General features: G+C 30.9%; 3 protein-coding genes across 5 annotated transcripts; 1 reads left to right on the forward strand and 2 right to left on the reverse strand.

The window, feature by feature from the left end:
- Positions 1 to 2635: 2635 nt before the first annotated feature.
- On the reverse strand, positions 2636 to 3947 carry LOC119680752 (nucleoporin Nup43-like). The gene is made up of 2 exons (XM_038093715.1): positions 3577 to 3947; positions 2636 to 3517 (listed from the first exon to the last, which is right to left on the reverse strand). The coding sequence occupies exons 1-2, from the start codon at positions 3845 to 3847 to the stop codon at positions 2706 to 2708; spliced, it is 1083 nt and encodes a 360-aa protein (XP_037949643.1). The 5' UTR covers positions 3848 to 3947; the 3' UTR covers positions 2636 to 2705.
- Positions 3948 to 4055: 108 nt separating this feature from the next.
- On the forward strand, positions 4056 to 5775 carry LOC119680810 (Werner Syndrome-like exonuclease). 3 transcript variants are annotated; one of them, XM_038093799.1, is made up of 6 exons: positions 4056 to 4083; positions 4525 to 4706; positions 4766 to 4993; positions 5055 to 5196; positions 5280 to 5381; positions 5490 to 5775. In XM_038093799.1, the coding sequence occupies exons 1-6, from the start codon at positions 4066 to 4068 to the stop codon at positions 5643 to 5645; spliced, it is 828 nt and encodes a 275-aa protein (XP_037949727.1). In that variant the 5' UTR covers positions 4056 to 4065; the 3' UTR covers positions 5646 to 5775. The 3 variants fall into 3 exon arrangements, with proteins under 3 accessions (XP_037949727.1, XP_037949726.1, XP_037949728.1); XM_038093798.1 differs by lacking the exon at positions 4056 to 4083 and adding an exon at positions 4231 to 4375; XM_038093800.1 differs by lacking the exon at positions 4056 to 4083 and adding an exon at positions 4360 to 4451.
- A 353-nt stretch (positions 5776 to 6128) lies between these two features.
- Positions 6129 to 9659, reverse strand: LOC119677079 (protein hemingway). Its single transcript, XM_038088347.1, has 4 exons — positions 9525 to 9659; positions 7676 to 8373; positions 6330 to 6465; positions 6129 to 6266 (listed from the first exon to the last, which is right to left on the reverse strand). The coding sequence occupies exons 1-4, from the start codon at positions 9657 to 9659 to the stop codon at positions 6129 to 6131; spliced, it is 1107 nt and encodes a 368-aa protein (XP_037944275.1).
- Between the last annotated feature and the right edge of the window lie 575 nt (positions 9660 to 10234).

The following is a 10234-nucleotide window of genomic DNA, read 5'->3' on the forward strand; positions in this document are numbered from 1 at the left end:
AAATTAATTTAATAGTTTAATAAAAAGTAATTTACTTAAATTATCATTAAAATAATGTTTTGTGAGGTTATATAAATATCAATCGTGAAAAATTTATATATAAATGAAATTTTTACATACTATTTTATATTGTCTAATAATTGAATATATAAAACCATTTACAGATTTTCACAATCAGGCAATTTAAACCGGCACATGCGCGTTCATGGCACCAACAATAATGGCAATAATTTAATCACATGACAAAAGCCACGCAGTGCAGGCGGTTTTCAACACTATCACCCCCATGCACATGCACACACCCACCACGCTCATCCCACCCACCCTCACATAGGCAGCAGTAGCTACGATTACGGAAATTATGGCATCAGCGATTACACTTCACCCGGCACCCAAAATTATTCCGGGTACTATTTTTGCGCACTCAACAAACCAAAATTGGAGAGATTCTATTGAAGACGTGATATATAAGAACGAAATAATATGACAAATATTATTAAAAAATTATTCAATATTCTACAATATAAAATATATTTCACGTCATTTGTGCTAATAATCAATAATAAAAAATTAATTCAAATGTTTATAAAAATATGGAAAATTTATGAAAAAAGCAAAAGCAACAAATAATTTTGTTTAATGCTCAAATTCAATTTAAAATTACAACAAAAAAGGTTAAATGTATATAGTAAATTTAAGCGAAGAAATTTAATCAAATTTAAAATTAATTGATTTATTTAGTAACTTATTTTAAAATTTATTTTTAAGTATTTAATATTAATTAATTAAGTTAAGTGTTTATTCATGTTCAAAAAGAGATGCAAAACACGCATAAATATTTAAAAATTATGAAGCATTCCAGTAAAAAAATAATAATCGAGCTAATTTTAAAAATAATTAATTAATTAGTAGAGAATAATAATATTATTTATATAAAAAATAGGTGCTTTGATTTAAGCCTTACAATCCATATTATACCCACCACATCCTGACACACCAATCAACATATCCTCCAACAGCCTTTATATAGAATTCAACCTCTCCAAGACTCTAGTCACTTTGTCTTTAACAAATATTTTTTTCTTAAAGTGCTTCAAATAATTTTTTATCTTAAAAAAAAAAAAAATAAAATAAATAAAAAGTATATATATAAATAAAATATTTATTCAAACTTATATTTCTATATTTAATTAATTATGTTTAGAAATTTTAATAATTTTTCTACATATATAAACTGGCGTTTAGTAATATAATCAAGATTGATATAGTAAAAAATAATTTCTTCTTGATTCTTCTTCTTCTTGAGTTAGTGCTATTACTCACTTTTATGGTACTCTATAATGGCTGGGGGGCTTATCTCTACCCCACACTAGGCTTTAACTAGGCTAAAAAAAAACATATCATTTATTTGTCTTTTAGTTAATGATGGACCTTAAATCAGCATATCTTCCTGAGAGTCCAGAAGTGGACTTGAGGATTGTTAGGGCGGGGTTAATTAGCGTATCAACTTTAGTAAATAATTTTAGAGCTCTGTCTCTGATATATTTTTTCCCTGAGTCAATCCTAAGATCTCTATGTATATATTATGTATTACATTGTAAAGGGGAGATCTATCACCAAATCCTCCTAAAATGCTCCACTGTGAGCTAATGTGTTTGATATTAGCACTTATTATTATAATTATGGATAGTTTATTCGAGCTCATCAGCACATCTCTTTTTTATGAAACGATCTGATAGTGACTTACTGGGAAATGTGAGGTGATATGTGTTTTCCGTTAAGTGTCTATTCATTGTACCGAGATCCTCATATATATATCCTCATATATTTAAAATTATTTGACACGAACGATCCTTAAGCTGGTTTAATGTTGAATTTAGAAGGTAGTCCATAATATCAAAGACTTAAGTGCTTTATACCTTTTTTAACTGTTGCAGTCTCTAGGTTTCTGTGAGGATTCGTATGCCAGATGAATCATCAAGCGTATACTATACCTCTCACTAGTTTGGTTGATAAAGATCCATATAATAAATTTAATCTTATACATTGAAGCTCAGTAAACCAATATTTACCCTGATCTCAATTCAATTAGGATAATTCTTGCTGCACGAGGAAGGTGACTCTCTTCTTTAGAGATATCAATCGATGACCTACTGAAAACTTTGTTGTTGTGCAACTGCGATCTGGATCTATATGGAGAGCTATTACCTCTCGTTGGTTTTTGATTTCACTGATGTTGGGACTGTTACAAAAGGTTACGATTTATTCATATCACAAAAACAGATTTATCAGATCACAAATGCAACGTGAACGGAGTGTCTTGCTGATCATATTGAGATTGGGATGGCAAGCAATAGTGCGGCAAGCAAGTCAATACAGGAATTTTACAAAATTTTAACAATTTTAAGATACAAAAGTCTCTTACTGCAAAAAGATTGTTTTATAATCTTCCATAGAGAAAATTTTTAAAAACTAACAAATAATTATTTATCACATACTTTTGAAATATAATAATAATAATTATAAAATTGATGTTAAAAAATAAAAGTAAAAAGTAAAAGTAAAATCAAGACAGAATTCATTCCTTCAAATGAATATTTTATGTTCACAACTTTCTTAAAAATTTAATAATTATGTGACTTTATTAATAACTTAATATATAATATATTATTTTAGAAATTAACGTTTCTGGTTCAGTAAATCATTTAGAGAATATTATCAATTAGGTAAATAGCTTCACTATCACTACTGCATATGATTTTTGATCCGTTCGAGTCGAATGAATTAATGGGTTTGCGTAAATTTGATATCAGTGCAGTAACACTTATTCGATTTTTGGCACGTTCACCGCTTAACCAAGGATTTTCAGTTTCTTCTTTTTGCAAACCAATAAAACTAGGTATACTTGTTACCATATGTTGCGACCATAACCACATTTCACCATCTTCTGAAGCAGTAAAAAGCTTCGTTGGATCAGTATGATGGAAGGCAAGTTCTGTAATAGCACTTGTATGTGCACTTAGGTAAGATGCAGGAATGCCAGGTTGTCGCAAATCCCATACGGTTATAGAACCTTCTTCTGAACCAGCCAGTACCACATGTTGCTGCGTTGGATGTGAACCTAAACATGTTACAGAATTGGAACGCTTGTCATCTTCACTGGAGATCATGAATGATGGAAATTCAGTTGCTTTAGCTGCAGTACGCACATCAAATATACGTATGACACCCATACGGTTAGCAGTTAAAACTTCTTGTGGATTTATATATGCAACAGCAGTAAGTGCACAACTATCTGCTTCAATTACACAACGTGGTTCCCGTAATGTGCTACAGTCAATAATATTGAGTCGACCATCCTCACCTACAGTTGCTGCATCTTTAGCATATATAGAGAGCCCAGTACATGGTGCCGCTTGGTCTGCTAAATCAAATTTATGTAATAGATTACTGCGTCCATCAATTTCGAGCACATCTTCCTCAACAGCACGTTTTATTTTAACCAAACTTAAGTGGCCTACAAACATAGAAATGTTAAAATTTATTCGTTCTTTTATGATAACATTTATATTTTACCATCAGTACAAGTTGTGGCTACTACTTCATCTGTAACAAATTCCAAACCAGTTATGTCGCCTACAAAAGGTATTTTATCACTTGAACGTGGAACACAATCATTGAAGTTTTCTGGATACTCATTGCCTTGAAAGCGCCAAATACGCAAGAAATTTGTGGACATATCCCAAGTGCCGGTTAAAAAGCGGTTACTATCTTTTAAAGTTTCTGGTATCCAACGTATTTTGGATATCTTTTCAGATATAAAATGTGCATTTACTATTGTATCCATTTTATATTAAAAATTATATTCTGTTAAATATATTTTAAGCGCTAAAAGATGTGATTTTCAGAATACAAATGTTTTTGGTTACATGTACAGCGGCGCTGACATTTCAAACAGCTGCTCGCGTTGCCAACTTATTACTTTTATTCATTTTTTTTAAATATTTCCCAAATTTTATTTATTTTATTAGTATTGTATTATTATTATTCATAAAACACAAAAATATGTTTAAATTGAATAATGTAAGTATGTTTTATATAATTAGTATGTCATATCGAACTATTTCGTGTATTTATTGATATGCAGTTTAATTCACATTTGGGTGTGAATACAGCCATTTATTTTTTGGCGGGAATGTGTTTATTTTTGTATACATTTTATGTTTGAAGTGCATATTTGTAGTGCATAATTATTTACTTCATTTCTTATTGACAATTTATTGTTTGTGTTAAAAGACTGTACTATTAACTCATAAAATATAGCATCATGTCAAAAAGACTGATTTCAAAAAGTTTGGATAACGCTGCTGCTGATGTAAAGATTGCAATTATTAACAAACTATTAGTAACGCAAATAAGAAAATAAATCGCTTAAGTGCGATTAGTAACCGGTCGGTGATGCCGATTGAGATAACAAATTAAACTGCTTACGTGCAAATTGCAATATTTTCTGTTTTATTATAGGAAAACGTTGAAAATCCACCAAAAAGACGCAGTGCAAGATTAACAAGAAGTACCAAATCTATGGCAGACGGCACACCTTCACCAGAAAAAATAGAGAAAAAATTGCCATTTATTAAATATAAAGGAAAAATAAAATACTTTACTGAAGGAAATGAAATTGCAGAAGCTTCTGATTTTGTCATGTAAATATATTAAATTTAATTTCATTTCAAAAGTTACTAATTACGTTTGTCTTACGCAGGCAATGGGTTGACAAACAAACACATTTAGAAGTGGTTCCACTGTCCTTTGATATGGAGTGGCCATTTTCATTCCAAACAGGACCGGGGAAATCGTCTGTTATACAAGTCTGTGTTGAAGAAAATTGCTGTTATGTGTTTCATTTGACGAATCTTAAAAAACTTCCAGCTGCTTTAATGGCTTTGTTGAAGCATCCCAAAGTTAGATTACATGGTGTGAACATAAAGAAGTAAAAATAATTATTTTGTTAACTTTTTTTTTGTGATATCTAAGTTTACCATAATTGTTAGTGACTTTCGGAAATTGGCACGAGATTTTCCTGAAGTGAATGCTGACATCCTAATTGCGAAATGCGTAGATTTGGGATTGTGGTGCAATGCAGTTTGTGAAACTGGTGGCCGCTGGAGTCTTGAGCGTTTAGCAAATTATATTGTAAGTACAGTGTGCAACATAACATATGTACAATATAAGATTAATTCTAAGCAAAACTCACTGAAAAATACCTCTATTTTTAGGCTGAGAAGGCAATGGATAAAAGTAAAAAGGTACGCATGAGTAAATGGCATGTAATTCCGCTGGACGAGAATCAGTTAATGTACGCAGCTATCGACGTTTATGTAAGCCACGATTATTAATTATAATTAATTTTAATTAATTATAATTAATTAGTTAATTAATTTAACTAATAATATGTATATTATTTTATAATATATGAAATTTTGCAGATTGGACAAGTTATTTATCGAGAGTTGGAAAGACGTGAAAAAATTAAAAAAACCAATGAAGAAGAGTTTTTAAGGAAAAATGGAGAAACTGCATTTAAAGCGGTAAAGGCCTTAGGAGAGACATTCTTGAATACTGAAAATGAAATTAAAATTTAGTTATTCTTAAAACAATTAAATTTTATTTAATTATTTTACAGTTTTGTGTATTCCACTAAAACTTTTTGTAGACGAATTTTTTTGGGCTTCAGCCTCCTAGCGTAATTAGTTTACAATTTTTAACATATCGTCTAACCAATTTTATGTATTTACATTTTTTATTGACTTAATTGTTTAATCTATGTATTTTATATGTGAAAGTAAAAAGTTTTTAATAATTAATATATGTACTTTAAAATATGTATCATCTTTTTCACTTTTTTAATTTGAATTGTCTTCAATACTTTGAGTTTATTTTGTAATTAATATTAAAATCAATAAGATGCGTATATATTACAGACAAATAACTTCAGGTTTTAAGTTCCTGCTTACATTTTCATAATCCAACCACCAACCTCTGCTTTTATCACATCCTATCCCGTAATATTGTCCCATAAGCCCCACATGTTACAGCTCTGCACGTCATTACTGCGTTTTGTAAATTTAGACCATTGGTCTTCGGCCTGATATTGCTTGTAATTTTCTCCAAAGTACTTGATTGTCCATGTCTATCTGGCGTTGCTGTTTTCTTCGATTAACTGCTGAACTTGTCATTCGAATACCAGGTGGTAAGTTGCTTATCTAAAATGTGTAAATTAAATATGAATTTAAATGAAATTAATTTGGTTAAAATAAAATTGTTACCTTAGGTTGTATGGGTTTGCTGTTACTGGTTGTGTATGTTGGCTTCTGAGTCAATATCTTTTTAAGTAAAATATGATTTTGACGTTCTATTTCTCGCATACGTTCATTTGTAAAGGTCCAGCTTTTACGATGTACTCTAAAATTGTAGGAAATGTGTAATTTTCGGTTATTAGTTCTTAAAGCAATACGCCCTGATGGAGAATTCAAAAACCTCCTCTTAGGGTTTAACTAAAACTTGACGCCTACTCATAAGTATACAAATGTTGATTATAAGCATTGTCTCCAATGCTAATATTTTAAATCTATATGGACACCTAATATTAAATACAATATGTGAAGAAAGAAAAGTAGTGACAGAAGTAGAAAAGCTGGGCATAGTTGATTTAATAATACTTATAGTGTTTACACTTTAAGTCAGATAGTTTACTAGAGTTGTCTAAAGAGATAAGTAAGGTAAGCCCCATAGTTGTTCAAAATGGAAGATTACTTTCAAACCTCAACTGTCAAAATATTAACTATAATTTAATTTAGATTAAATAAAAGGCTCTGTTAGTGAAAACCCTTTGTTAGGGAAAGATATGGGGAAAAGATTTTGGTTGTGTGTGGGGTGCTATTAGAAAATAGTCCGAGTTAATGTAAAGGATTCTTTTCAATGGAGAAAGAATATCAACACGGTTCAAAGAGGTGTGTGTACGGAACATAAAGGACTTCAACTTAAATATAGCTGTGATTAGAATTGATTAGGATGAATATGTTTAATGTTATAAGTAATTAACTAGCTTTTTCCTGATCTTACTTGGGTACGAAAAGTTTTACCTGTAATGGAAACATATGTTTTTTTCTTAAATGACGAATGCATGTTCAGAAACCTGTTGAGAAACAAACTTAGTTCCGAAGAAGGCTTGGATTGGTATGGATTGTAATTATCCTAGGCTGATACTTAATCTCAATAAAGTTGTCTCGATTGCAATAGATTTTGATTAAAAGAGATTAACGGTTGAAATGTAAAGAGAGACGTCTACTGTTCGTGTCGACATTATAATCATCTGTTTAAAATTTATTGTTATAAGAAACAAAGTCAGCATTGGGTAGAGATATGTTAAGATTGATAGTTTATGTATCTGACATAAAAGTATTGCACTCTATTAATATTTGACTAAGTTCTTCTCTTCGCCTCCCTTGATCACAATCCCATTAAGATAATTATATCTACTATTCCAAAAAAAAATTTATAGTTATTTAGGTGTAAGTAAAAGAAGTTAGGTTAGTTAGTATATATATAGATTTATCCATATCTCAAAAATATTCTACAAATAAAGTTAAAATCTATATGCTTAATTTCATACCTGACTTTATTGCTACATGAACTTCGTTTCAGAAATTCCAAATGAAAGGCATAATCTTCAGTATTGAAACTTGTTGGTGTATTACTAGTAATGTGACACTCAAAATTTGAATCGTCTGTATCATTGATTGATTCAGTTTCGGTAATGACACTTAGTTCTCTATTTGTAGATTCAGTGTCCCGTGAACTCTCTAAATTAACATTTATGTCTTCCTTTTCAGAATTCATTGTGGGAAGTTCTTTACTTTTAATAGTTAAGTCAGTTGTCTGATGTTCATTTTTATCGGCGTTATTTAAAACGATATGTGGTTTCATAGAATTTTCACTAACAAGTGTTTCTTCTTGTAACTCTATTTCATTCATTTTTAAATCATGTTTCACAGAGGTAGATAAATCTTCAATTTCTTGCTTTTCTTTATATAATTTATAATCAGTTTCTAATCTTGTTAGTTTTACTATATCAATAGATTCAGCTATCATTAAAGCGTTAGGAAATTCTTCTTCTAGTATTTGCATTGCTTCTACAGTATTCGTACTCTCAGCTGTGGTACGAGTACTTGCAGGTTCAGTATTGATTTCAGCAATTGTCTCACTAATAACAACATCATCTTCATCGTCCGATGAACTTGTGTACCGCACTAGATCCGTATTGTCAAGACTATCATTGCCAATTATATGGTTCCTGGTGTAAGCATATAACTGCAAAGTAAAAGTAATAGATATTCTTATATGTGATAGAAGATCTTGAAGTACAAAATAAAGAAAGGTAAGAAAGACATAGCAATTAGTTCATGTACTAAGAATTCTTTGTTAGTGTAAGAGAAATTATCGTAATATACAACCGTTCTCTCTAAGAATAAGAGTCTGTTTAACATAAAGATGGGCTGCTGTGCGTTACCCTTAGTAATTATATCATTTTATACTTTCAAGACGTGATTTTTTACCTTGATATATAATATAAATCACGATGTATAGCTTCAGGCTTTAAGAATAAGAGACTGTTCAAACTTGAACATAATGATCAGGAGCTGTGCGCCACACTCACCGAAGGGGTAACACTCGTCGAAGGTTTTGCACTCATAATAGCATAACCCGAGTACATTAATCGGTTGTTTCAAACTGGTGTTTTTTAGCTTAATAAGAATAACATTCTGTTCCCTTTTAGAATAAGAGCCTGTTGAAAAATGAATAAAATGCGTTAAGCTTACCAAAAAGCTGCATGGAGACCTTTCAAATGAGAACAGAAATAAGGGCCTGGACGCATATTCTACAAGAAATAGACAGCATGGAAAGTCAATGAATAAGGGTTGCTTCCCGAAGTAATGTGAAAACGGTACCGTGGGGAACAATCTTGAATATGAGGAGGAGGTGATTAAGAGGTCAACAAAACGAAACAAAAACTGTGTCAAAAAAAAATGTGTAACTTACAATAGTTCAAATAGAGTACATTATTTGTTCAAGTTGGGGTTTCTTAACTTAATAGTTATCACAAATCCTCATGTACAACGATGATGGCTCTAAGTAAGAGGCTGTACAAACTTAAATATAATAATTGATAATTGTGGGTCTCTCAAGGAGAACGAATAGCACGCACTATATCTTAACTAGGTTACATGATTTTGTTCTTTTAAGCTGAACTGTTATTCCAATTGTTAATTGGGTCTTTCATTTTTCACATAAAATTAATTCAAAACTGAATAAAAATCAATTGTTTCATTTGCATTCGCATCCAGGCCTCCAATTGGAGTGCCGTCACCCTCATAGACCCATATCCATATCCATATGTAATTAAGGTAATTTAAGTTAATAATATTAATTTTATTTAAGAAAATATTTGCATTCTTATTTACCGCTTTGGTTTTGTTATTCTTTGAGAAACTCTCATCCTCGGAATCGGAAATTTCTGGTATGTCGGTGTCGCTGTCGTTTTCAAAGGATTCATTTGCGTAATTATCCTCATCCGAATATGGTACTGCATCAGCCATTATGAAAACTGTTTAAACGTGAAATTATTTAAATTAAATCCGTTGAATAAAATATTTTATTTATTTTCCGAATTTACAAGATTATACGACGTACGTCCACGCTGGTTATTACTGGAGTTACACGTCATGTGCAACATTTTTGTTATTTGCCTTGGTAATGCATATTACGTATGCTCCACAAAATATCCTTAAGGGTTTATTAGTTTAAGGTGTTACCAATAAATTGTTTTGTTTCTATTATTTAATACAAATAGGCTTATTGATGTGTGCGTTAGATACTGCTAATGTGGATGTAAACCTACTCATGCATATATTTACATTGGCACTGGGTTTGCAGTTGGGCTTTGGCTCGTGATACTCTAAGTTCTGGCTGTCGATAGTTTTAATCCACAAAATGTCGTAATGTAATTGTTTATAGTCGATGTGCTCGTACAGGAAGTTCAGGCAATTTTTGTGTTAAGGATACATGTCCTCTGCGACTCGTACACTGAATTAGGCCGCACTGTTTTCGGCTCGATGTCAATCATGGCAATCAGATTATTTTTGAACTATTTTTCTAATTTAAATTTAATTAT

Source organism: Teleopsis dalmanni, chromosome 2 (genome assembly GCF_002237135.1).
Source record: "Teleopsis dalmanni isolate 2A chromosome 2, ASM223713v2, whole genome shotgun sequence".
Taxonomy (NCBI): domain Eukaryota; kingdom Metazoa; phylum Arthropoda; class Insecta; order Diptera; family Diopsidae; genus Teleopsis; species Teleopsis dalmanni.

What these genes read in the sequence shown, in the direction of transcription:
- LOC119680752 (XM_038093715.1), bottom strand. Translation starts at nt 3,847, where the DNA reads ATGGATACAATAGTAAATGCACATTTTATATCTGAAAAGATATCCAAA. An exon ending in AGCCACAACTTGTACTGATG is followed by an intron (nt 3,518 to 3,576) that starts GTAAAATATAAA and finishes CTATGTTTGTAG; the next exon opens with GCCACTTAAGTTTGGTTAAA.
- LOC119680810 (XM_038093798.1), top strand. Translation starts at nt 4,328, where the DNA reads ATGTCAAAAAGACTGATTTCAAAAAGTTTGGATAACGCTGCTGCTGAT. An exon ending in GAAGCTTCTGATTTTGTCAT is followed by an intron (nt 4,707 to 4,765) that starts GTAAATATATTA and finishes TGTCTTACGCAG; the next exon opens with GCAATGGGTTGACAAACAAA. An exon ending in AGCGTTTAGCAAATTATATT is followed by an intron (nt 5,197 to 5,279) that starts GTAAGTACAGTG and finishes CTCTATTTTTAG; the next exon opens with GCTGAGAAGGCAATGGATAA.
- LOC119677079 (XM_038088347.1), bottom strand. Translation starts at nt 9,659, where the DNA reads ATGGCTGATGCAGTACCATATTCGGATGAGGATAATTACGCAAATGAA. An exon ending in AGAATAACAAAACCAAAGCG is followed by an intron (nt 8,374 to 9,524) that starts GTAAATAAGAAT and finishes TTTACTTTGCAG; the next exon opens with TTATATGCTTACACCAGGAA. An exon ending in TCATGTAGCAATAAAGTCAG is followed by an intron (nt 6,466 to 7,675) that starts GTATGAAATTAA and finishes CTACAATTTTAG; the next exon opens with AGTACATCGTAAAAGCTGGA.